The sequence below is a fragment of the Saccoglossus kowalevskii genome, chromosome 8 (assembly GCF_978046115.1).
Source record: "Saccoglossus kowalevskii chromosome 8, keSacKowa6.1, whole genome shotgun sequence".
In the NCBI taxonomy this organism is placed as follows: Eukaryota; Metazoa; Hemichordata; class Enteropneusta; family Harrimaniidae; genus Saccoglossus; species Saccoglossus kowalevskii.
In genome coordinates this window covers 6,476,095-6,502,670 of record NC_140648.1, presented here as the reverse complement: position 1 = coordinate 6,502,670, position 26,576 = coordinate 6,476,095, and the positions used below count along the sequence as shown (strand labels likewise).

General features: G+C 34.0%; 1 protein-coding gene across 2 annotated transcripts; it reads right to left on the bottom strand.

Moving 5' to 3' along the window:
- Positions 1-1,387: 1,387 nt before the first annotated feature.
- Positions 1,388-26,553, bottom strand: LOC100378578 (josephin-2-like). 2 transcript variants are annotated; one of them, XM_002736900.4, is made up of 4 exons: positions 26,467-26,553; positions 25,651-26,213; positions 12,152-12,277; positions 1,388-6,594 (listed from the first exon to the last, which is right to left on the bottom strand). In XM_002736900.4, exons 2-4 carry the CDS (start codon positions 25,899-25,901, stop codon positions 6,273-6,275), a joined length of 699 nt encoding a protein of 232 aa, XP_002736946.1. In that variant the 5' UTR covers positions 25,902-26,213; positions 26,467-26,553; the 3' UTR covers positions 1,388-6,272. The 2 variants fall into 2 exon arrangements, with proteins under 2 accessions (XP_002736946.1, XP_085358221.1); XM_085502095.1 differs by having other exon boundaries at positions 26,412-26,503.
- Positions 26,554-26,576: the final 23 nt, after the last annotated feature.

Sequence of the window (26,576 nt, the reverse complement as noted above, 5' to 3'; positions counted from 1 at the left end):
TCCATCCATGCATAACTGAGATCCGGGTCCGGAATGGTAAAAATGTGCGATTTTGATGCATTTTCGGCCTTAAAATGGCCGCTATTCGGCTATCGTTAATCGGATCATGAAAAAAATGCATGTGCATATGTCCCATATAATGTGTGATGTATGAGTGAAAATTGAACTCAATCGGTCCATGCATGTTCGAGATACAGGTGATCACGGACGCACGGACGCACACAGGGCAAAACATAAGTCCCCGTTTTCGGACTGCGTCCGAACGGGGACTAATCAGTGTATACATTTTGCCTGAAATAAAACAATGTCAAGATTTATTTTCACAAATAGTTTTTCAAACAGAACCAAGAAACTATACTGACAAATTCATTTTCATAATGCTCATGCCATAGAAGACATGGTATATTCCTGGACTTCTTTTCCATACCAAAGTGAACATTGTAACTTAATACCATTCCTACCAACACCATACAACATAGCGGGCATGTTGTATTCCAACCATTCCTTTCCATACCGTAGTGGGCATGATATCATAATGGGTATGATATCTGATACCATTTCCACCTTAATACCATTCCTACCCACACCATAGTGGGCATGGCATCTTCCCAACATTCCTGCAGATACCATGGTCGTCATGGTATCTTCTTACCTATTCCTGTCCATACCACAGTAGGCATGGTATCTTCCTACTATTGCCAGTCATACTACAGTAGACTGGGAATATAGTGGGCATGATATAATAATGGGCATGATATCTTGCTACCATTCCTACCCATATTATCGTGGGCAAAAGGCCAACTAATCAAAAGTATATTGAAACTATAGTTCACCTTGCCCACGATTTTCAATAAAATTTGTCATAGGGGTTGCAAAGTCAATGAAATAACTTTCTTTTTTCAAAAAATATACAAGCCAGGTTTACCACACTAAAAATGCATCAAGATTATACATTGGATGATAATAAAGTTTGAGAAAGATTAAACCTGAATTATTGCAGTTATCCTGGCCTCAAGAATTGTTAACGATGATGACGACGCAAGAGACTGTAACCACTATACCTTGCCACTTTATCATCACAGGTGAGAAACAAAAAGGCAGAAACCCACAATCATTTCTTAATACCAGTGATAGTATTAGGCTTGTCTACCTTTTACCATCAGTGGTAATTCTATATCCATTTTTCTTTCTTTTTTTCATTATAAAGACGTAAAATGAATGTATCGCCACAAGATGATCCTAGTCTGTATTTGTTCATGGATACACGCAACAAATAATTGCTCATTTAATTTGGAAAGTCGCATGGCCTTTAGGATTTCAAATCTTTTACACCACCACAAAATCATGGTACAATAATTGGCCGTTTTCTCAACAAGGATAACACAGGTTTTCAAAATATTCATTTTATTTTCTTTACAATCCTAACTGTTGAAAAGAAAAATTGAATATATTGCCAATAACAGTTTGTTTTTTCAAATTGCTCTGTATTTGTTGTCTTAATTTTTTTGATCTTCATCTACAGAGTGGCTCAGGTGAGAGACCAATTACATGAATGTCAGATTATGGTAACTAGAATACAAAGCTATAAACTGACTATATTATTTGCTGCATACTGCATATTGATCTTCTTCATATTTTTAAATCCATGTAATGACTTCTGTTCAGTTGGCAATTTAAGTAGGTTTAGATAAATCACAAATGTGTCGTTTATACAATTAATTGCCACTATTTAACTTTGATTTTAAAATATCCATTGAACAATTATAAATTCCTAATAAAGTTTGCTGAAATTCGTGGGTCTAAACATCCATTTACCACTATTAGTGTCCAATAACTATTCAAATTAGAATTTGAAGTCCAATAATTTTGCAAATTTACAATATTACATGTACATGTGTCAATGTTTCCAGCATTTATGAAAGCCTAAGAGCTGTTACAGCCATGCTCTAATTGTGTATGAAACAAACGCTCAGGATTCGTGTCAGCTGACTTAGCGTATTCAATTGTAAAAATTTTGCATGCTTCACTGACAGCACCCCAATGGAGACAAACTAGGAAAGGGATATTTTTACAACGTCTGTTAAAAAAATTGTGTAATAAGGTTATTAACAAAATACCATTATTTATGTCACAGGAAATCATATTCTAGGAGTCATGGATTTTTACATTAGCTGTTAAAATAAATAAATAAATTCTGGTAATTTGTTAATAGCCTCATATTACGTGATCAGCATTGAATTAATATCTCTTATTGAGTATTAATAATGTGCAAATTTACAGTGGTTTCAACAGTGACTCATTCCCATTACAATTAACTGGTCAGAATCTGAAAATGCGATCAGCCTGATTTTACTGAGAATAAAATACATGTTTCAACCTCAAAAACCGGAAAAATTCATGTTATAGTACAGAGTAAAATGAACATTTCAGCATTGTGGAAATAAATAAAACTATTACAATGAAATCTGGTTTCTTGTACATCTGTACATTTTTTCAATGAATGTAACTATAAAAACATTGTCTACAAAAATCAGATGGCACGCTGGTTCTGGTCACCAGTATAGTATACGTATTCTTGTATTGATGTTACAAGCATTGAACATCCAAACTTGTGTAATCTGGTTCTGATCACCATAGTGCATAATTTCCATTTCACATATGAAGAAGAAAGACATAATCTGAATAAAACTGTTAAAAGCTCTTGTCACTTAATTTTGGTCACCTTAAATAGCATCTGTCCAAATGATTGCAAATAGCACTGACACAGCTCTCTAGTTCACTGACGAAAGCATGCGTCTCCCTGGAGAGTGGTCAGTAACAAAAGCTCACATTGGCTGGTCATCCTATGATTTGCATATTAGGTGATTGTTCACATGTTTGATGACAACAACTGGAGCCTATGTCTACGTCTGAGTAATCAGACAGAATAGATATATATAGTATATTTAATAGGTATATAGTTTTCAATATCAAAAACTAAATCTCCGCACAAAATATCAGTGTTTTTAGGTATAAAACGTTTTATAAAAGTCCACAGTATAAGTTTGAACAAGTAATGAAAACTGAACAACTGTTCACACACAATGGTGAGCGAGTATCTTTCACCTACTGTAATTTTTTAGCCTTAGCATTAATAGGCGATATTCCGTTCAACTGCGAGATCTCATAAGTTGCATGAAAGATGCGCGCCGAACGTCTGCCGCAAAAATCGAACGATTTGATTTTGAACTCAAATTTCTTTATTTCGTAGCACACATCAACCAGCCGATCTTCAACAGAGAAATATTGCTTTTGAATACCCTCACTTAATCGAAATTGTCTATCATCAAATGTGTACAGTACATTATTAAGCATGGAAATGTCCCCAAAATATTTACGCGCTTGTCGAATTCCAGGCGATGTTTGATGCTACTACGACGCTATGACCTTTGTTTGTCCTGTTTTTACGTTCAATTTCACGCATAATCCGTGATTCTCGCAGTGAACAGGAAATGGTTTATTCATGTGATACTAACTGTGACAAAATGATCAATATTTCACTAAATGAGTAAACACAGGTCACATGGCAGGTCAAATAGTGGAATGGATTATGATCTGCCAGATAACTATATGAATATCCCAACATATATTTAGTGTACATTCATGTGTTGCCACAACGGTTAAGTACTACACATGGATTAAAAAGTATTAAAAATTTAGTAAATATGCAGTTGATGGGACCTCAATACCCATAATTTAGACCCATAATTATGACATCCATTGCTATTGCATAGACTTGACAGTTTTTCACCCTAATTTGTTGATTTTTTGACAAAATTATATGTTTGCAGGTTTTTTGTGAAATGCATTTCAGGCGGGGGTTGTAATGTCTATTGCATTTCGAAAATGTTTGCCAATCACAATTTGAGCAGAAAATAAACAAATTAGGCCTGAGGTATGGCCGACAGTCTAGTATATAGTAACAAGATTTTATTACTAAATTTCAAAAGTTTACTTATTTTAAAACATGAATCTTATTTTGTATTGTATTTGTGAAAATACCAGAATGTTTTCTGGTACATTTGTCACATTAAACAGTGACTTTTTTTACAGTAATGTTCCCAACTGACAACAGAAAGCATTTATAGTTGAATAATTTTCACCAACACATCTTATAACATAGCTACAACAAAAATGAATTATAAATTTAAATACTTGTAATACAACCTCTATGTTTCAAACAATATAAAATTCTGATAATAGACATCAAATTTAAGTACAGTGACTTCCAGGCTACAGGGTGATGGTGAGTTCAGATGGTGACGATGTATTCTGATGGTGACGATGTGTTCAGATGGTGATGGTGTGTTCTGATGGTGACGATGTGTTCTGATGGTGACGATGTGTTCTGATGGTGACGATGTGTTCTGATGGTGACGATGTGTTCTGATGGTGACGATGTGTTCTGATGGTGACGATGTGTTCTGATGGTGACGATGTGTTCTGATGGTGACGATGTGTTCTGATGGTGATGGTGTGTTCAGATGGTGACGATGTATTCTGATGGTGACGATGTGTTCTGATGGTGACGATGTGTTCTGATGGTGACGATGTGTTCTGATGGTGACGATGTGTTCTGATGGTGACGATGTGTTCTGATGGTGACGATGTGTTCTGATGGTGACGATGTGTTCTGATGGTGACGATGTGTTCTGATGGTGACGATGTGTTCTGATGGTGACGATGTGTTCTGATGGTGACGATGTGTTCTGATGGTGATGGTGTGTTCAGATGGTGACGATGTATTCTGATGGTGACGATGTGTTCTGATGGTGACGATGTGTTCTGATGGTGACGATGTGTTCAGATGGTTTTGCTGTTTCATATCTACAACTGCTTTCGAGATGTCTAGACAATATTTGTAATGTGAAGATTATACAAGAAATCACAGGCCATATGAAGGGAAAAAGTCAATATGTCTTGGGTATCAGAACAAAACAGGAATATATGGAATCTGAGAATATAGTTCCAACATATGCACTGAAGGTTGGAGTATATTGTTGTGTGTGTGTGTGTGGGGGGGGGGGGGGTGTGCATGTGTGGTAAACAATGTTGTGTCTTCATTTTAACTTTACACCGACTTGTGACGACAGGACCTACATTGTGACAACCCTCAATATTTTCATAATTTATATTAATATAATTGTACCATACCTTCCCCCTTTACTAAACCTAAGCTTCCCAAACATTTCTATGTTCAGTCACTGGATATTCAATTTTTATTTAATTAAACTTATTTAAAACACAATTCTCTGTTGTATTGCATTGTAATTCAGTTTAATTAAACTCCAATTAAAACGCAACCCTATATAGGAACCAATTTTAATCAAGTTCATATCGCAACTATATTAAAAGTTAATTCAACTATATTAAAAGTTAATTCAATGTGTGTTGTTACAATGGCGGTAAGACGTGTATGTGTGTGTGCGGATGGATGGGGGTTGGACTGATTTTTTATCAGGAAATTGCATCACACACATCAATATAGCTTAGGACATTAGACAAAGTTGAAAACAAAACTTGTTACAAAATGACAGTAGGGGTACGGTAATTGTGAAACACCTGTCACATACGGTATGTGTGGTCTACTATACAGCTGCGGCAAGAATTTTACATTTTCTATGAAATCATTTATCTGTTTGGTGTTGATATTTAGACATAGGGAGTTTGTTCCAGCCATGTATATATTTTGTTTTTGGTGCATCATTCATCCATGATTAATCTTAAAATACTAAGTCCATAGTTCATAAACACCTTGATTCAGTTTAGTCATAAATACTCAAACAGAAAATAAAACTAAATAAAACCAAAAATGGTGAAAGGTTTGAAAATGGGCAGTTGAAAAAATTAAGACTTATTTCTCCAGTAGTTTAAAACAGTTTCAAGGTACACAGACTACTAATGTGTACCTGAATTAGGTGGATAATTGTTTTGTTAATTGAAAATTAATTGATTAATTAATTAATTGAGGTATGGACACAAGAAGAACATGAAATTGCAACTGTGTTTTAATTATTTTTGATGTGTCATCTATTTTGAAAATCGGTGACCTGATGTATAAAGATTGTATCATTCTTTTGATGTTTGCCATAGTTGCAAATCCATATTCTACTTCTAATGAAAAAAGGTTATAAAGATACCCATCATCATTTCTTAGTTGGGTTACATAAGCTAACAATTCATGCTATAAGTGCATCGACAAAGACTGAAGACCACATGTATGGATGTTTGTTTCAGGATGCGCAAGCACCACCATAGACCCCATTTTCAAACTTCCAGCCCCTGACATCAGCAATTTCTTTGCTCACAACCAATAACAGTTCACACTCTTTCACTCTTGTCTGAGCTCGGAAAAATGACTTGAGGGCTTCCCTGTCACCAATGGTGTCAGGGCTTTTGAACTTGGAATCTAAATTGTAGAAGGCACCATCCAACTCTCGTACCGCGACCCAGTGTTTTCGTTTAATTGGTAAACTTAACAGACCCCATTGAAGAGGAGATGGCATGTTGAGTATGAATCCAATAATATTGTCAAAGTTGAGGATGTCCAAGTTTCTAAAAATAAAATAAAAATACCATCATTAATGTGCAATTCTCTCAAGCAATAACAGATATACATGAACAGGGATCCCACTAATGGCAGTGCTGGTTGCTCATGAACATGAGCTTAGTCACACATACAAATACACTTTTTGAATTCAAGTCAAATTATTTGTTTTTATTTTCAGGTATGAAAAAAAAAAGAGTAATGTTATTAAAATATAGAAATCTGTTCATCCATTCCTCATTCAACAAGACATGAAATGTCACAGTCCCCGTTATTTGATTATAAAGTTGTACAAGGAACATCTGCAAACAGGTGAATAAATATGTACTCTTTGTGGTTACAACTCATCATAAAGTGATTTCCGATGATCTAGTTTTGTACTGACAACTAAAAACTTCCACTGACCCATGTTCAGAATCTCAGAGTACACAAGTGCAACAAAACTATTTGTCATACATGTATACTTGCTCAAGAAACTGCATTCATAAATCCGAGTGAACCTTGATGTACATGACTTCTTTGTTAATCAGGTCTTAGTATATTACCAAGACCTGGATTTGTTTCAACATCACCACTGGGCATCAGAATCATTCTCATGTTGTCAAATACAATTTTTTATTAACACAGTAAGGTTTATTATTTCAAATGTATTCATTGTACATAGAACAACATCTGTTAATTTAAACAATTGTAAAAGCTATGTTTTCAGAGCAAGTACATGTAATAATTAAGAAAGCCAGTTGCGATAAAGGTTGGTCTGCTCATTCCCTTCAATGGAGAAGAAACAAATAATTGTTTGAAGTCTTTTTAGTGCAGTGATATTATTGCATTTCAATCATTATTAATGGGTATAAAATACTGTAAACCATTTAATTTTCACTTCTAGATATATTCAGGATTTTGTGAAATTTGTGTACAACATTTCAATAAAGTCCCTGACACTCCATGTTGTAGGAACCCAGAAAAAATTGCCTTGCGAAATTGAAGCAGTTCACAGCACCACTGTAAAAAAAAAAAAAAAAAAAAAAGGTTAAAATGAGTATAGTCAAAGACATACACATGTGGGTTCATAAGACATATGTCCCAATCTGAGTGGTTCTAGGGATTAGTATCACCAGATTTTACTCTCCGTGATTCAATATCAGTCCTATGTATAACGCTGTGTTGATCAGGCGACAGGCGAACTAATTGACTATGGCCCTACAGGTATCGCTTTGAAATCACAGTAGTTTTGTATTCTTCTAGCATTTTGACTATGGAAAAATATTTGTTTTTGAAAGTGGACGAATTATTGGAAGAAAAACAGAAACTATTTTTTTAGTATGAATTCTAGTAACTGAAATGCAGGATTGAAAAAGAACAAGACAATACGCAGGATTGATAAACCTTCAGCGAGCACTCCTGAAATTTCAGATCATTGGTACCATGTTTTTGGATACATTCAATGACCTAATACATAAAATCACATTTGTTATTGCTCAATCACTTGACCCTCTATGGCACAAGATTGCAAGCTTCTATCATAAAATTGGGTTATTTATTTGATGCAACGAAACATGCATTCACAGCAGACGGAAATTCGTTTGAGATGTTACTGGATTTTTGTATTCAGTTTTTCATTTCAACCACAATCATCACTTAGTAAGCTGTGAGCGCGCATTGGGATACTGACTGTGCATAAATGCGCAGTGTAGTGTCATCAGAAGACTGATTGTTTGAGAATATTTTGCACCATTACGCCATTTCAAATATTATATTAATTCACAGACAACAAAATAAAGATTTTCAATAACATATAAGTTTTCCCACAGTTGATGATTGTATGGCAATTACAAGGCTTCGCCAGTTTTACTTTGGAAGAAGTTGAAAACAGGTAACAGAATGGGGCTACATGACTACATCTTTTTTTTTTTTAATTTTAATCAAGCATGATTTTTTTAATTTTTTTTTTTTTTTACAAATGTCTATTTCAGGGCAACAGAAACAAAAACAATAAATGTGTAGGTAGGCATTTTAACAATTGCACAATTAATATTGGATGAAAACGTCATTACCGATATAAATCATAATCATAATTAAAAATAAGATCACATTTAATTTAGTCAGTTTTCATAATGAAATGCATAATAACATGTACTTATAAATTTGAATAAGGTTCAACAGCCTTTTCATTTAGTGCCAGTTTATACACCATAAAACCTCTGGTTTAGGTGTCACACTCAGAGAAGAGTGAAAGGCCTTTGGTTCATAGGCATCGCGAAATGTTGGAATTGAATCCCACCAAAAAATTCACATACTGTAACATCCATTATTTTTTTTATAATCTTGTTGATAACGAAAAGTAAAGTATGTTCTAAAAGAAGTTTCGAATAAATACAAACACGAATACATTGCTTAGTGGTTAGTACCGGTAGCGAATGATCATGGTAGCACAATCTGGTCATTCTGTGTTTCGCAAGTGAATAACTTACTTGTTTTCGAAGTATTGCAATTGTTGATTATTTATTCAGTAATGATTATAATAACGCACAAAAATTTAATTCGTTGAATTTTTATGAATTGGAAGTAATATTCAACTTAGTTTCATCGTAAACGAATGATTTCGGTCGAATGTAAATGCACGAAGCGATACGACATCCGCCATGTTCTCATGCATTTACACGTGGCTCATTTAAATATGTTAATGACGGTTCAGTGACCTCGTGGTGAACGCAACGCGGTAGTAGATTTACCGATGTTCTGGCAAGATCTTCATGCTTTGATTTTGACAGGGAAAACGGCATGATTTTTTTTTTAATCAAAAAATTTGTTGTTTTCAAAATATAAACTGAGCATTCAAAGAATAATTTAACATTGTTCGCAGAAATAACAGCTCATTGTCGAAACGAAGCTTACCCATTCGGGCTATTCACAATAGGTGTCAATGACTATGGTAAAATATAAAGTAAACTCTTAGGCGCCAGGAGTGAATGAAATATCTACAATATTTAAAAACAAGCAGCCTATCGGCTGAGATAGCTCCGCTGTTAGCAATGCACATTTCAATTAAAGAACTGAAGACATCATTAGAAAATGAACAATATGTATAGTATCAAAGCAATCGAACTTACAGTTTTTAACAAGAAGTCGAAAATATCACTTTCTACCAAAAATGACCAAAATATTCACCAAAATTAGAGAATTGAAGATATCATCACGAAATGAACAAATCTAAGAAAGGTCTACATGTAGTATCTATATATTAATATCAAAGCAATTGAACTTTTGGTTTTTAACAAGTCGAAAATATCACTTTTTACCAAAAATGAACAAAATATTCACCAAAATTAGAGAATTGAAGATATCATCACGAAATGAACAAATCTAAGAAAGGTCTACATGTAGTATCTATATAGTAATATCAAAGCAATTGAACTTTTGGTTTTTAACAAGTCGAAAATATCACTTTTTACCAAAAGTTACAAAAATATTCACCAAAATTAGAGAATTGAAGATACCATCACAAAATGAACAAATCTGAGAGAGGTCCACATGTAGTACCTATATATGTAATATCAAAGCAATCGGACTTGTGGTTTTTAACAAGAAATCGAAAATATCACTTTTTACCAAAAATTACAAAAATATTCACCAAAATTAGAGAATTGAAGATATCATCACGAAATGAACAAATCTGAGAGAGGTTCACATGTAGTACCTATATATGTAGTATCAAAGCAATTGGACTTGCGGTTTTTAACAAGAAGTCGAAAATATCACTTTTTACCAAAAATGATAAAAATGATAAAAATATTCACCAAAATTAGAGAATTAAAGATATCATTACAAAATGAACAAATCTGAGAGAGGTCATGTAGTACCTATATATGTAATATCAAAGCAATTGCACTTGCGGTTTTTAACAAGAAGTCGAAAATATCACTTTTTACCAAAAATGACAAAAATATTCACCAAAATTAGAGAATTGAAGATATCAACATGAAATGAACAAATCTAAGAGAGGTCTACCCAAGGTACATATACACCAAGTATCAAAGCATTCAGGCTTGTAGTTTTCAAGAAGAAGTCGAAAAAGTAAAACATTGACATGAACGCGGACGACGACGGAGATGGACAATCACTCATATGATAAGCTCCGCTTGACAAAGTCGACAGCGGAGCTAAAAAAACTTAAAAAAAATGCCGAAAAAACGCCGGGCGATTTCATGGTCCGTTGCAGACTACTCGACCGAACGTCCATACACGTGTTGTCACTGCACATCGGCCATGTTGAATCGTACAAGATCGGCAAAATCTTCATTACAACTAACAGTTTAATGCTCACAACATAAAAATACGAATATAATCATATGCAACCTACTATTATATAATGAATATGTTGATCGACACAGGGACATTCACACACACACCCCCCCCCCCCCGAGTTGTGGATATTTCGGAAATCGCGACACAAGCAAAAGACCGGATAACGATTTACTAACTTGAAACTATGTCCCCATGAATTAATCGTCCGTGTACAATAATTTGACAGGGTATACAATTTACAAACTAGTTTCGTAGATTGGAGACAATTGTTTGCTTTTTTGGCTTTTCACAAGAATATAAAGCTGGCAATCATCATAATATTCACGTCCGTACGTACGTCACGGAATGTACACCAATCGTACCCCAAAATACATTCAATTTTGTAGAAACTGGAGAACTTACCTTTGCAAACACGTCTCTTATGCCGCCTTCTTGAAGTTCTTGAAATCAAATAAGGTTACTAGTTCTTCTAGTAACTAGTGAATGAGATCACTGAGCCGAACAGAATACATGTATAAACAGTACTATAATAAATTGCACGCAATGGAGAAATCACATGCTGTAGCGTTACTCACAGATCTAATCTACTGTAAAATATTTTATTTCAGCTGGAATTATCATTCGCTGAAAAGACTTTTTCTGGCTGTTTTTTGTATTGAATTTATTTTCATTGATTTTTGACAAGTTTGACTGTAAAATATAGGAAAAAGGGAATATTCACTGGATTTTATTTTAACTGAAACATTCCTTCAGCGAAAATAGCAAAAAAATGTTGCAAGCAAAAATAAAGTATTTTACAGTAATTAATTTATTCTGAGCATGCGCAGACGTTCTGTCAATGTTGCCGGGAGAGGTAATTTCTGATAAAAATCGTGAAAAAGACCCACTTGGGATTTTCAGATCTGGAAAAAAAATTACGTGCATACTCGGAAGACGCTTGTTCATCAACCTGCCAAGTTTCACTGATACCTGCTGTAGAATTTCTGAGAAAATGTTGGAGACGGAAAAAGGACAAAACCTGAATTATAAAGTCCCCTTTTCAGGCTGCGCCTGAACGGGGACTAATAATAATATATATATACTGTGCTGACAATTACAGTATTGACAATGCCGATGAATCATACCATATTATCAGTTTGTCTCATGATTTTTAGCTTTTTTTTGTATTCTAAAAATCATGTGATGTGGAACACTGATCATTTTTTTTTTTCATTTTAACATGCAGCCAGAAAACAACAGTTCTATGATGGGTTTACTTACTTTCTCTTGTCCCACCAAACAGCTTCACAATTTCTAAGTTGCAGAGCAGCCATGATAACATTAACATCATAGTTACCCAATCCTAAGACACTTTTATGTGGATTAAGCATTGAACTTGGTGCAAGACTGTCAACAAAACAGAATGGAAAACATTTAATACTCAACTTGACTATATCAATATTCATCAATGTTGCATCAGTAAAAGTAATTTTATGGAAAACCAATAAACTCATGTTGGTGTGTCAGAATTATCTTTTGCACAAATTAAAAGAATAACAATTTAAATATTTTTTTTTTTAACAGGATACATTTAATACATTGGGTCACAATTCAATAGAGTTGTGTATAGTATGAGTGTTTTGAAGAAGGGATATAGCCAGAAAATGAAAAGTGCCTGTCTAAACTGACAGGTAGACTGAGAAGTTGTGAGAAGTCTACATATATATGCCATCATCCTACAGTTACCTACAGATGACCTTGTGAAGATTCATTCAGAACTGGAGTGTCAAAACACACTAAAAAAAAATACAATGAGGAACTGCAATGTCTGATTAATAGACATCAAGACATCCCTAGATGAAAAGAATTACTACTGGTACATTCAGTCCATGATCACAGTACAGTTCACTAAACAACCAAGTCAGAAGAGGACTTCACCAGAATTACTACTGGTACATTCAGTCCATGATCACAGTACAGTTCACTAAACAACCAAGTCAGAAGAGGACTTCACCAGAATACAACTCTGATTGGTTTATCCAAGGCCTGGACTGGGTTTGGTGGCCAGTCTATAAATTTTAAAGTACCACTTTATAGACGCAATATCAACAAGTATATTTTGAAAAAAAACCAACAACCTTGCAGAACAATGACCCATAAAAATACGGCAATGACACATTTAGTAGTAGGCCTTTATATAAGATTATTGTAACCTTAGAAAGATGTTTACTACAGTTCAAAAGGGAATACTGACCTAGATTAGTCATAATTTATGGCCATTTGCATGGGGTAAATAAATATAGCGAGATCTAAACTAGTCACTTCAAAACAGACTTCTTCTTTGGATATAATTACTAACCCACATGAAAGATTAAACCTAATTAAGAATTATTTCATACAGGCTACCAATTGAAAGGGGCAGATATAACAATGTTGGTTAATATATCAGAAATGTATATTGGCCATAGATGATGTATTTTCCATGCATTATTTTGTGTCAAATAAAATATACTATTACTAATGTCCTATTTTCAAAAGTCAAGACATCAAAAACGAGGCACATTTATGGCTTGCATGCAAACTTCATAACCATGACTGAAATATCTTCTTAAAACTTAAAATTCCCCAAGACAACAATTAAACAAAAAATAATATTCATTTTGGGAAGCAAGGATAACAAAATATTAATTGTACATTTATGTGTCTCGGCTAAATACTTCATGTCCCAGACAGGTGGACAGGCCTTATTTTCAATCCCTGCATTGGGTACACATTCATTATATAGATATATGTACATTTTTTATAATTGTTTTTACTTTTACCTAACTAATATTAATATCTTCACTTACAGTGTATTTCTACTTTATTTCACCTTCACATCAATATACCAAAGTGGATATACTTACAATAAAGATGTTATAATTATTACCACGAAAATAATACACAACAAATGTTTATAAAAATGTACGGAATTCATATTAGTGATACACGCATGTTGAGGACAGAAAGTACCAGTATAAGAAATCTGAGGTTAAAAGTATGAACTATTAAAATTATAAAATTCTGTTGAGTGGAAATAACATAACGTAATGATACCTAATAACAGTAAATCTGTAGTCAAAAGGAAATTCACAAATCCAAGGACACAAAATAAATGAGTGACAAACAAGGACATAACCTACTTAGTTAAAAAGAAAAAAAATATCTGGCCCCCATATAAGTAGTGATGTCAGTTGTTTTGACAGCACATCCAACTCCATAAAGAAACAAAAGATATTCCAAGATGTTAGTGCGGGGGCGCTGTAGCCTTGTTGCCTTCGTTTAGGGAACCGATGCATGTTTGCATAACCCATCTGTCACTTATCCAAAAAGAAGAGAATGAAAGGAAAGAAACCACTTTATTACATGACTTCACTTTCACACAAAATTGATACAGGGTTTGGTCCAGTGAAATTTTGACTGGATTTTAAACCAGTGATGTAGTTTTGGACAATAAAATTAATGAACATCATCTGAAAAACGTGTAATATCACAAGTAACCTGACTGATATAATAGATCCACTGTTTCGGCAGAGCCTTGCAATACTAGTAGTTGCCATGTTCACTTTTCACAGCCACTATGTCATACTATTATGAATCAGTATACACTCTCTTAAGTTCACCACTGAGGGCGCGGTTGTGCTTCGTAGTGGGGTTTCAGGAAGCAAATCTTGGCACGTGCCACGTTTCGGTCTCGACTCTCCATTGTGACCGAGAATATAAGTTTTTTTCGGCGTGTCAAGATCTGTAATGTAACCCCACTAGTAAGTGCATGCGAAGTTACATAAACATCATAGTGGAAAAATAAATAACCTTTGATTTGTTTACCGGTACCTCTCAACTCTGTGCTTAGATGATAAGTTTAATAGTACCCAGGTTATGGATTCATCAACTCTGGTTATAAGATATGTCTGTGAATTAGTAGTGTTCCTCTTTTATAACAAAATGATTTAATCTACCATAATAGAGGGCCACCCAAGGTACATGTATTGATATACCGGTACCTTGCGTATCAAATCAATCAAACTAGCAGAAGAAGAAGTCAAATCAAAAATGTCAAAAATATTTGCTGAAATTACAGAATTGAAGATGTCATAGAATATACAAACCTAAATAAGGTCTATCCAAGGTACATGCACATGCATACCAAGTACCAAAGCAAATTGAGTTGGAGTTTTCAAAAAGAAGTTGAAAAAGCATTTTCATAAAAAATTACAAAAACATTCTCAAAAAATCAAAGAAAGCTTAGAAAGAACTCCCATGTGCCGAGAGTATTGGAGACACATTAAATATAATTCGAAATTACTTAGCTGAAAACTAATTATGCAAATCAGAAAATTAATATGACCAGATTTGAGTGTAAAACTAATGAGGTCTGCGCAATGTAACAGAAAATCTATGTCTCCAAGTTTAATTGAAATGTGATTAGAACCAAAAAATTATGAATTATTATGCTTATTAGGGAATTAATATGAACAGATTTTTACCCCAAACTAATTAGGTTTGTACATTGTCCTAGAGCATCTTTGTACTAAGTTTCATTGAAATGGAATAATTAGTACCGTGAAAACTCCAAAATTTCGACCCCTCTAAAAATTCGACGGCCTATTTATTTGCCGGGTTTCGGTGTTTTATTTACCTCCAAATTTTCGACTCCACTAAAAATTGCCGACTCATTCTTATTCGAAAATTGCGACCAGTTTTAGTTTTCCCCCAAACGAAAAAAAAAAACGATGTGAGCGTTCAAACGGGATCTTCCTCGAAGGCATGAATCCGGGTTTCTGATTGACTGAGAGATTTTTATTTTATTGGTAACGAAAATATATTCTAAATAAACGAAGTTTCAAATAAAAACGAACACAAAAATCTCGGCATGCTGCGTTTCTGAATTGTTGATTATTACTGTACTCAGTAGTGATTATAATAATGTACACAAAATAAATTTGTTGAATGGTTATGAAATACAAATAAAAGTCAACTAAGTTTCATCGTAAGCGAATGATTCCGGTCTCGTATAAACGTTTGATGCTGTAGGATATCCGCCATGTTCTCTTAGGTCAAATAGGTCAAATCGCTAATTAACCAATCAAAAAGCTGGATGATGCCAACGTGTTCAAATTACCATAGCTTATTTAAATATGTTAATGTTATTGAACGCAATGCGAAGAGATTGATGTTGTAGTACGATATTTTGGCTTGGATTTTGATGCGAAAACGGCATGATTTTTTTTAAAATAAAAAAATTAGTTGTTTTTAAAAAATAAACTGGTCATCTGAAGAATAATTTAACATTGTTCACAGTGATAACAGCTCATTCTCGAAAGGAAGCTTACCCGCTCACGCTAGTCACGATAAAAATCATACACGTGTACTCTTGAATAGACAGACGTCAATGACTACGGTAAAACTTACTCTATTTTAGCCGGCAGGATTGATTGAAATGTCCGAAAAATGACGCCAAAATACACCTTAAAAGTCCCATTTTATTTTCTTAAATCCCATTTTATTTTTTAATCCAAGGGCGAATTTACGGCAGAATTTGGTCCCTCAAATAAGGGACACGTGAGCTTTGATTCTAACCGGATACATTGCACTGGGTCGGGGAGATAGTTTGCTAAACTTCCATGTATCTTTTGTCCAATGGGTACCTGTACTTCGAACATTCGCAAGTTTTCCTAGGTAGTGCAAGACAGCTTTGTCTTTTGACCTATTAGTTTTGTGCTGACCTCTTCTGCGCGTCTTGATGTTTTGTTTTGCTTGTCATAATACTCACTGATTGATGACTTTGTTTAGATTTTGAGTTACAACTCGGCCACGACTCTAAAAACATGTCACATTTCTAACGCCAATTATTTAAAACCGGCCGAAATTTTGGAGTTTTTACGGTACTTTAGATATCAGTGTGAAAGCTTAAAATTGGTTAATTATGCAAATTAGGTAATTAATATGTACAGATTGTAACCCACAATTATTCAGGTCTGTCTATTGTCCTACAGCATCCATGTACATTCATTGATATGTGATGTATAGTACCTGAGATATCAGTGTGAAAGTTGGTTAATTATGCAAATTAGGTGATTAATATGCACAAATATTTACCGGAAACTAATTGGGTCTGCATAATTCTAGATTCATTGAAATGTAAATGATTAGTACTTTAGATATCAGTAGAAAAGCTGAAAATTAATTATGCAAATTAGGTAATTAATATGCACAATTATTTACCCTAAAACTAATCAGGTCTCTGCATAGTCCTAAAGGATCTATGTACCAAGTTTCATTGAAATGCGATGATTAGTACTTGAGATACCCATGGAAAAGCTGAAAATTAACTAATTATGCAAATTAGGTGATTAATATGCACAAATATTTATCGAAAACAATCAATCTCTGCATAGTCCTTGAGTATGTAAGTACCAAGTTTCATTGAAATGTAATGCTAACTACTTATATCAAATGCTGAAAATTAATTAATTATGCAAATTAGGTAATTAATATGTACTGATATTACCATAAAAACTATCAGGTCTGTGCAGTGTCGTATGACATCTATGTACCAAGTTTCATTTGAAATGTGATGATTAGTACTTGAGATATCAGTGGAAAAACCGAAAATTGACTAATCATTATGCAAATTAGGTAATTAGTATCCACGGATTATTACCAAAAACTAATCAAAACCTAGCATTAGTTCAGAGCATCTATGTACCAAGTTTCATCAAAATCCAATGAGTGGTTGTTTAGATATCAGTGGAACAGTCATGGAACCACTAAAAAATAGCTAATTATCATGTAAATTAGGTAATTAATATGCACGGATTTTTACCAAAAATTAATCAAATCTGCGCATATGTTCAGAGCATCTATGTACCAAGTTTCATCAAAATCCAATGAGTGGTTCTTTAGATATCAGTGGAACAGTCATAGAACAGCTAAAAATTAGCTAATTATCATGCAAATTAGGTAATTAACGAGCATGGATTTTTACCAAAACCTAATCAAATCTGCGCATTGGCCCAGAGCATCTATGCACCAAGTTTCATCAAAAACCGATGTATGGTTCTTGAGATAGCAGTGGAACAGTCGGACACACATACACACACACATACACACATACACACATACACACATACAGACACACTAACTGCAAAGACTCCCATTTTGTGCTTCGCACATGGGAGTCAATTAGAGAATTCAAGACCACGCAAGTTAGACATATATGTATAGCAAGTATCAAAGCAATCAGAGTAGGTTTTCAAAAAGAAGTTAACAAAAACATTTTTTATTAAAAATTACAAAAACATTTCATAAAAATTGAATATATAGTAGTCATCATGAAATAACCAAATATATATCAACCCAAGAATCATTCTGTTTCATATGTATAACGACAATAGAGTTAGTGGTTTTCAGGAAGAAATCTTTGAAAAGAAAAGTGAAGCAGGACATGGGACAGCGACAGACAATCATCTACTATTATATCAATAGCTTTGCCTGTTATCTTCTTTGATAGCGGAGTGGACAAATATTACAGTGAGTCTATATATTGGCATTTATGCCCAAGCCTACCATTAGGTAAATGATCTCTACTGTAATTGTAATGTATGTATTGATTAATTGTGATTAATCTGATCTACTTGGGAAATTATTATGCAATACCATTTACTATTTAGTTTATTAACGGTGCTTCCTTTAGAAGTTTGTTTGGTGTGTTCTATACTCAGTTATAGTATTAAGTATGCGGTAGAGTCATCATGCTCTAAAAAGTAAAAACTGTTTTCATGAGGAAAAGTGTTTTGAAGCATAGCAAATTATATATTTTCTTGAAGCGCTTGTTCCTGGCTTTTTGAAAAAAATGATCTGTGACATGTACCACGAATTAGTAACGTGATTACTAAGTAAACATGGAGGTGCTATTTTGAATAAAAATGAGTTTTGTATAAAAACCGTAGGGGTTTTGTAAAAAAAGAAAGCTGAAAAATCAAGGCAGCATCAGCCCCGTCAATGCCTCGAGAGTGTTAGAACATAGATTGCATATTTGTTTACAATGACATCGATTTACATTTTTCCTGGTATTTCACCCATAGACAAGGAATTTAAAAGCCTTTTATTTTTCATTGGGAGAAGTTATCAAAAAATGCTTCAAGGGTTTTATTCTGCGCCAATACGTTATCAGTGTGTGTGAATTTCATGAAAGTAGGTCAATTTCTGACGACGCACAACTCACTTGAATGACCTCTATGGCATCAGATTTCTTCTGTCTGAAAACGCCAAAAAACAAAACATTTGTCATGTTGCGCTAATTTTGGACATTTAAAGCATCAGATGGACTGATTTTCACAACAAAACACATAACATGGAGTCACTTAGTAGCCTTGCACTATTAAAATCCAAAACTATAATGTTTTGGGCCCGTATTCATCCTCCAAAAAGAAGCGAAGTTGTTACAGTACACAGCGGCCCCGCATAACGTTGAACAGTTAGAGAGATAAATGACGTCATCTCATTATATATTCAAATCATGTTTACATGCTAAGCGTGGTCTGTAAAACAAATGCTTGCCTAGTAACCGGAGAATAAGGTCGACATGCCTAAAAGCCAACCCCTAGTGCAAGTTAACTCAACAACATCCGACGTTTTGTCTTGTTCTAGCAGACACTCGACTTCCACCGCAACTTCGGAAACGGCGTTCTTGTACGGACCTTTGTAATCCCACATAAACCACCAGTTTTTTCAAACCTCGCCAACCTCTCCCAACTGCTCGTCTGACCAATACAGAATTTCGGTTGATATTAAATTGTCTGCCCGACTTTTTGGAAGATAGAAATTGATCATATTTTGCGGACGAAATTTTACCCTCTTGGTTTGAATACTCAAACTTGAAGTGTGAACCCCATTGTACCGTTGGCAATGCGTTTCTGTTATAGGTAAAGTCTCGCTTCCTCTGAACTGCGTTTTGAGTTTTTCCTTGGGGGCCTCTTTTTTGTGATTGATCAATAATCAGGAGCCGGAGTTGATATGACCGCATCGTCTTCAGCCTGAGTGTGCACTGTTTCCGTCGTGAAGGAATTATGCAAATTACGCAATAAGTCAATGTTATTGTTTGCGTCCAGAATTTTATCTCAAAAACAAAGTGTACAATATCCCGTTATACAAGTAGTTTTTTTTATTTTTAAAAAAAAAGGTATTCTAGCTGTGTTTCAGTTTTAATTTTGATAACATTATGAGCCCAATAACTTTACAAAAGTAATAACAAAAAAAGCAAAATTTACAAAAATAACTCTACCGCATCCTTAAATTATTTGTCTTTTAATAAAAACAACTATTGGAAATTGAGCCAATTTTCCATATATTCCCATTGTGGGAGTGTTTTCTCCATGCCTTGAGTGAATAGTAAAAAGTGTAGATGAACATCTTCTTGTCTTGTCAGATTTGTAAGAGCTGTCAGCTCTCCAAATATCAGTAACGTATACTAGTATTGGTCTGATTAATTTAGTAATTGTAAACCAGCCACGCCTGTATTCATATGCTAAGTGTAATTGCTAAAGATACAAGAAACTGTGGCATAGTTTGTAAACCGCTATTGTAAATCAGACTTTGCACCTTAGCTTGGAGTGAGTCACTGTGCAATGGCTGGAGTTGATGAGGACATTTACAACTGTAAATGGCAATTAACTATACTTGTGTAAGTTGAACAAATGCAAGAAGCAGCGATAATACATCACCATAGTGAATAAATTAATATGATGTCATAAGTACACACCAAATTATTTTGATATCGCATAAATATGGTAATTGTGGCATTTTGATATCACATAAATATGTTCACTGGCATTTTGATATCACATAAATATGATCACCGTGGCATTTTGATATCACATAAATATGATCACTGTGGCATTTTGATATCACATAAATATGATCACTGTGGCATTTTGATATCACATAAATATGGTCACCGTGGCATTTTGATATTACATAAATATGGTCACTGGCATTTTGATATCACATAAATATGATCACTGTGGCATTTTGATATCACATAAATATGGTCACTGGCAATTTGATATCACATAAATATGATCACTGTGGCATTTTGATATCACATAAATATGATCACTGTGGCATTTTGATATCACGTAAATATGGTCACTGTGGCATTTTGATATCACATAAATATGATCACTGTGGCATTTTGATATCGCATAAATATGGTCACTGTGGCATTTTGATATCTCATAAATATTGTCACTGGCATTTTGATTTCACATAAATATGGTCACTGTGGCATTTTTATATCGCAATGGTCACTGGCATTTTATATCACATAAATATGATCACTGGCATTTTGATATCACATAAATATGTTCACTGGCATTTTGATATTGCATAAATATGGTCACTGTGACATTTTGATATCACATAAATATGATCACTGTGGCATTTTATATCACATAAATATGATCACTGGCATTTTGATATCACATAAATATGGTCACTGTGGCATTTTGATATCGCAATGGTCACTGGCATTTTACATCACATAAATATGATCACTGTGGCATTTTAATATTGCATAAATATGGTCACTGTGACATTTTGATATCACATAAATATGATCACTGTGGCATTTTATATCACATAAATATGATCACTGGCATTTTGATATCACATAAATATGGTCACTGTGACATTTTGATATCGCATAAATATGATCACTGTGGCATTTTGATATCGCATAAATATGATCACTGTGGAATTTTGATATTGCATAAATATGGTCACTGACATTTTGATATCACATAAATATGATCACTGCGGCATTTTGATATTGCATAAATATGGTCACTGTGACATTTTGATATCACATAAATATGATCACTGTGGCATTTTGATATTGCATAAATATGGTCACTGTGACATTTTGATATCGCATAAATATGGTCACTGTGGCATTTTGATATCTCATAAATATGGTCACTGGTATTTTTATATCACATAAATATGGTCATTGTAGCCATTTTTTATATCGCATATACACTGTATATGGTCACTGGCATTATAATATCACATAAATATGGTCACTGTGGCATTTTGGTATCACATAAATATGGTCACTGTGGCATTTTATATCACATAAATATGATCACTGGCATTTTGATATCACATAAATATGGTCACTGTGGCATTTTGATATCGCAATGGTCACTGGCATTTTATATCACATAAATATGATCACTGTGGCATTTTGATATTGCATAAATATGGTCACTGTGACATTTTGATATCACATAAATATGATCACTGTGGCATTTTATATCACATAAATATGGTCACTGGCATTTTGATATCACATAAATATGGTCACTGTGACATTTTGATATCGCATAAATATGATCACTGTGGCATTTTATATCACATAAATATGATCACTAGCATTTTGATATCACATATGATCACTGTGGCATTTTGATATCGCATAAATATGATCACTGTGGAATTTTGATATTGCATAAATATGGTCACTGTGACATTTTGATATCACATAAATATGATCACTGTGGCATTTTGATATTGCATAAAATGGTCACTGTGACATTTTGATATCACATAAATATGATCACTGTGGCATTTTGATATTGCATAAATATGGTCACTGTGACATTTTGATATCACATAAATATGATCACTGTGACATTTTGATATCACATAAATATGATCACTGGCATTTTATATCACATAAATATGATCACTGGCATTTTGATATCACATAAATATGGTCACTGTGACATTTTGATATCGCATAAATATGGTCACTGTGGCATTTTGATATCTCATAAATATGGTCACTGGTATTTTTATATCACATAAATATGGTCATTGTAGCCATTTTTTATATCGCATATACACTGTATATGGTCACTGGCATTATAATATCACATAAATATGGTCACTGTGGCATTTTGATATCACATAAATATGGTCACTGTGGCATTTTGATATCACATAAATATGGTCACTGTGGCATTTTGATATCACATAAATATGTTCACTGGCATTTGGATATCTCATAAATATGATCACTGTGGCATTTTGATATCTCATAAATATGGTCACTGTGGCATTTTGATATTTCATAAAAATGGTCACTGGCATTTGGATATCTCATAAATATGGTCACTGTCATTTTGATATCACATAAATATGGTCACTATGGCATTTTGATATCTCATAAATACAGTCACTGTAGCATTTTGATATTTCATAAATATGGTCACTGGCATTTTGATATCGCATAAATATGGTCACTATCATTTGGATATCTCATAAATATGGTCACTGTGGCATTTTGATATCTCATAAATATGGTCACTGTGGCATTTTGATATTTCATAAATATGGTCACTGGCATTTTGATATCACATAAATATGATTACTGTGGCATTTTGATATCGCATAAGTATGGTCATTGTAGCCATTTTTTATATCGCATATGCACTGTATATAGTCACTGGCATTTTGATATCGCATAAATATGGTCACTGTGGAATTTTGATATTTCATAAATATGGTCACTGGCATTTTGATATCGCATAAATATGGTCACTGTGGCATTTGGATATCTCATAAATATGGTCACTGTGGCATTTTGATATCTCATAAATATGGTCACTGTGGCATTTGGATATTTCATAAATATGGTCACTGTGGCATTTTGATATTTCATAAATATGGTCACTGGCATTTTGATATCACATAAATATGATTACTGTGGCATTTTGATATCGCATAAGTATGGTCATTGTAGCCATTTTTTATATCGCATATGCACTGTATATGGTCACTGGCATTTTGATATCGCATAAATATGGTCACTGGCATTTTGATATTTCATAAATATGGTCACTGGTATTTTGATATCACATAAATATGATTACTGTGGCATTTTGATATCGCATAAGTATGGTCATTGTAGCCATTTTTTATATCGCATATGCACTGTATATAGTCACTGGCATTTTGATATCTCATAAATATGGTCACTGTGGCATTTGGATATCGCATAAATATGGTCATTGTGGCATTTGGATATCACATAAATATGATCACTGTGGCATTTTGATATCACATAAATATGATTACTGGCATTTTGATATCACATAGATATGTTCACTGGCATTTTGATATCACATAAATATGGTCATTGTAGCCATTTTTTATAACGCATATACACTGTATATGGTCACTGGCATTTTGATATCACATAAATATGGTCATTGTAGCCATTTTTATATCGCATATACACTGTATATGGTCACTGTGGCATTGTAATATTGCATAAATATGGTCACTGTGGCATTTTTATATCGCATAAATATGGTCATTGTGGCCATTTTTTATATCGCATATACACTGTATATGGTAACTGTGTCATTTTATATCCAATAAATATGGTCACTGTTCCATTTTTTTATATCACAAAATATGGTTACTGTTGCAATTTTGATATCAAATAAATATGGTTACTGTTGCAATTTTGATATCGCAAAATATGGTCACTGTTGCCATTCAGTTGTGATAGAGTTTTTAGCATCTTAGGGTCATCAATCATTTAATGGACAACTATTTTACCTGTGCTATCACTGCATCTGAGCTGACTTATGTACTTAGGTGGTTAGTTGATTTGATTTTCGATGAAGTTACTCAAGACAATTAAAATTAAGGCTTTCAACTAAGTTTTGCCAATAATACAACTTTAAAGATATTCAAGATGGTTGAAAAGTGACTATTTTGTTTTCACTATCTGTATCTATAGAATGCAATGATCAATATTCTCAAAATTGGTATACATGTATTATGTTCTGTGATCTGACCATATATTTGCATATCAGCTAGACCCAGTTGTGTTGGAGGATGGGAGGGATCCACATTACCAGTAAGTACTAGACTATGTGACAACCAAACTTATGAAAAATTTACAAATTTCCAGTCCTTTTAACTTTGTTTTCTCAGTAGAGTAACCGACAGGCATACATTTTAGCTCTATGATTTTAAAACAGCAACAATGCAGATGCCTGATATGCAGAAGTGAAAGTTGCAGAACAACAGGAAGTAGTACAAAGTCTCATTGACACTCCATTTTCTTTCTTGAAAACAACATCTCAGGATATACTGGGCTTCTGGTCAACTGAACCCCAAGTCAACTCGACCCCCATAGTGTAGGTATTGGTGGTGGACACGCTGCGTTGTCGATTTCACCTACTTAAAATTAAGATATCCTCGTGTGCGTTATGGTTAATAATCATCAAGTGCACAAATATCCTCCATTCTCAGAAACCTATAGCAATATCTATCCGACGTTATGAATACCAGAAACCAGAGAAGTCGCTGTGCAGTCGTTGTCGAAAACCCATGCGTCAAGTGTAAGCTTGAAGAGACGTCACTTACATGAACACTTATATGGGGGGTCGAGTTGACCTGCTACCGATATATTGATGATAATTTTCATCTTCAAAGGCAGACCAGAACAGAAAGTCAGTGCAAGACAAAAGATATTTTCATTAGCGTGAGGGAAAGTTGGTTAACGATGGGAAAAACAGAGATGTTAATCCGAAAATTCACTGTTCTTTCTTGGCAATGTAGCTGTCTTTGAGAATGTACAGAAATGAAAAACGGAAATGAATGATTATGAATATAATAATAATGATGATGGACAAGTTTGCAGGAAAATCAATACTTACTTTTGACAGATTTCATCCAACATTTGCTTGTTGTAGGCTTGGCCATCTTGGAAAACATTATTAAGTGCGTGCAATGCACATAGTTCCCGCTTCTGCTTTTCATGGTAGATAGGCATGGTACAGTTCCTTCTTACAATTGTTTCTGTATTATCTGAAGCCTCAAATTCAGTATTCTGATCAACCACGCACAATGTTCTGGATTCTACTACACTGTTGTTGATATTACTGCCACACAACCAATGTATGGGCATATCAAGTCAAATCATTCCTATGCAATGATCTCACACAGTTGACACTAACTTGATGTTCTTTTAAAATACAGACATACATTTGTAGAGATAATAATCTCCATGTTTTCAGAAGGAAGACCGATATCATTTATCTATTCCACACGTGCTAAGTAGTTTTCCTTGTAATATTTATTTTAAATAGTATCGTTTCGTCTCTCCTGACAAATGGCTACCACTCCATACCAAGTTTGTAGAGACCACACTTCCATTGACAAGGACCAGAAACGTTTCTCTAATAACTCACCGACACCATTAGAAGATTATGTCAAGGTGCTACAGAGGTGAAAAACAATGAGACACTATAGTAAACGTTACACGGCAGAGTATAGCAACTGGTAAACGAAAAGGAAAGAGCGAATGGTTCGTTGTATCAGGTCAGGGCGATATTATCGAAACCTTAAAAGTGAAGTGTTCCTACTTAGTAGCAATCAACAAAAGAAACCGGTTAACCATATATTACTCATCATATACCTATCATGAAACGTGACACTGACAATTCCATACGAAACGGACAATCGATATTTACCTTCGCCTAAATATTTCAATCAACTACGTTATTGTTAGGCCGCCATCTTTGAACACCTGCTTCGGGGATCTCCGGGATAGAGAGGCTGCCCTCAAGGCAAATTATTCACC

Coding starts and splice junctions, on each gene's coding strand:
- LOC100378578 (XM_002736900.4), bottom strand. CDS start 25,901: ATGCCCATACATTGGTTGTGTGGCAGTAATATCAACAACAGTGTAGTA. Junction 12,278..25,650: donor TTGGATGAAATCTGTCAAAA/GTAAGTATTGAT, acceptor TTTTGTTGACAG/TCTTGCACCAAGTTCAATGC. Junction 6,595..12,151: donor GTTTGGTGGGACAAGAGAAA/GTAAGTAAACCC, acceptor TTTTATTTTTAG/AAACTTGGACATCCTCAACT.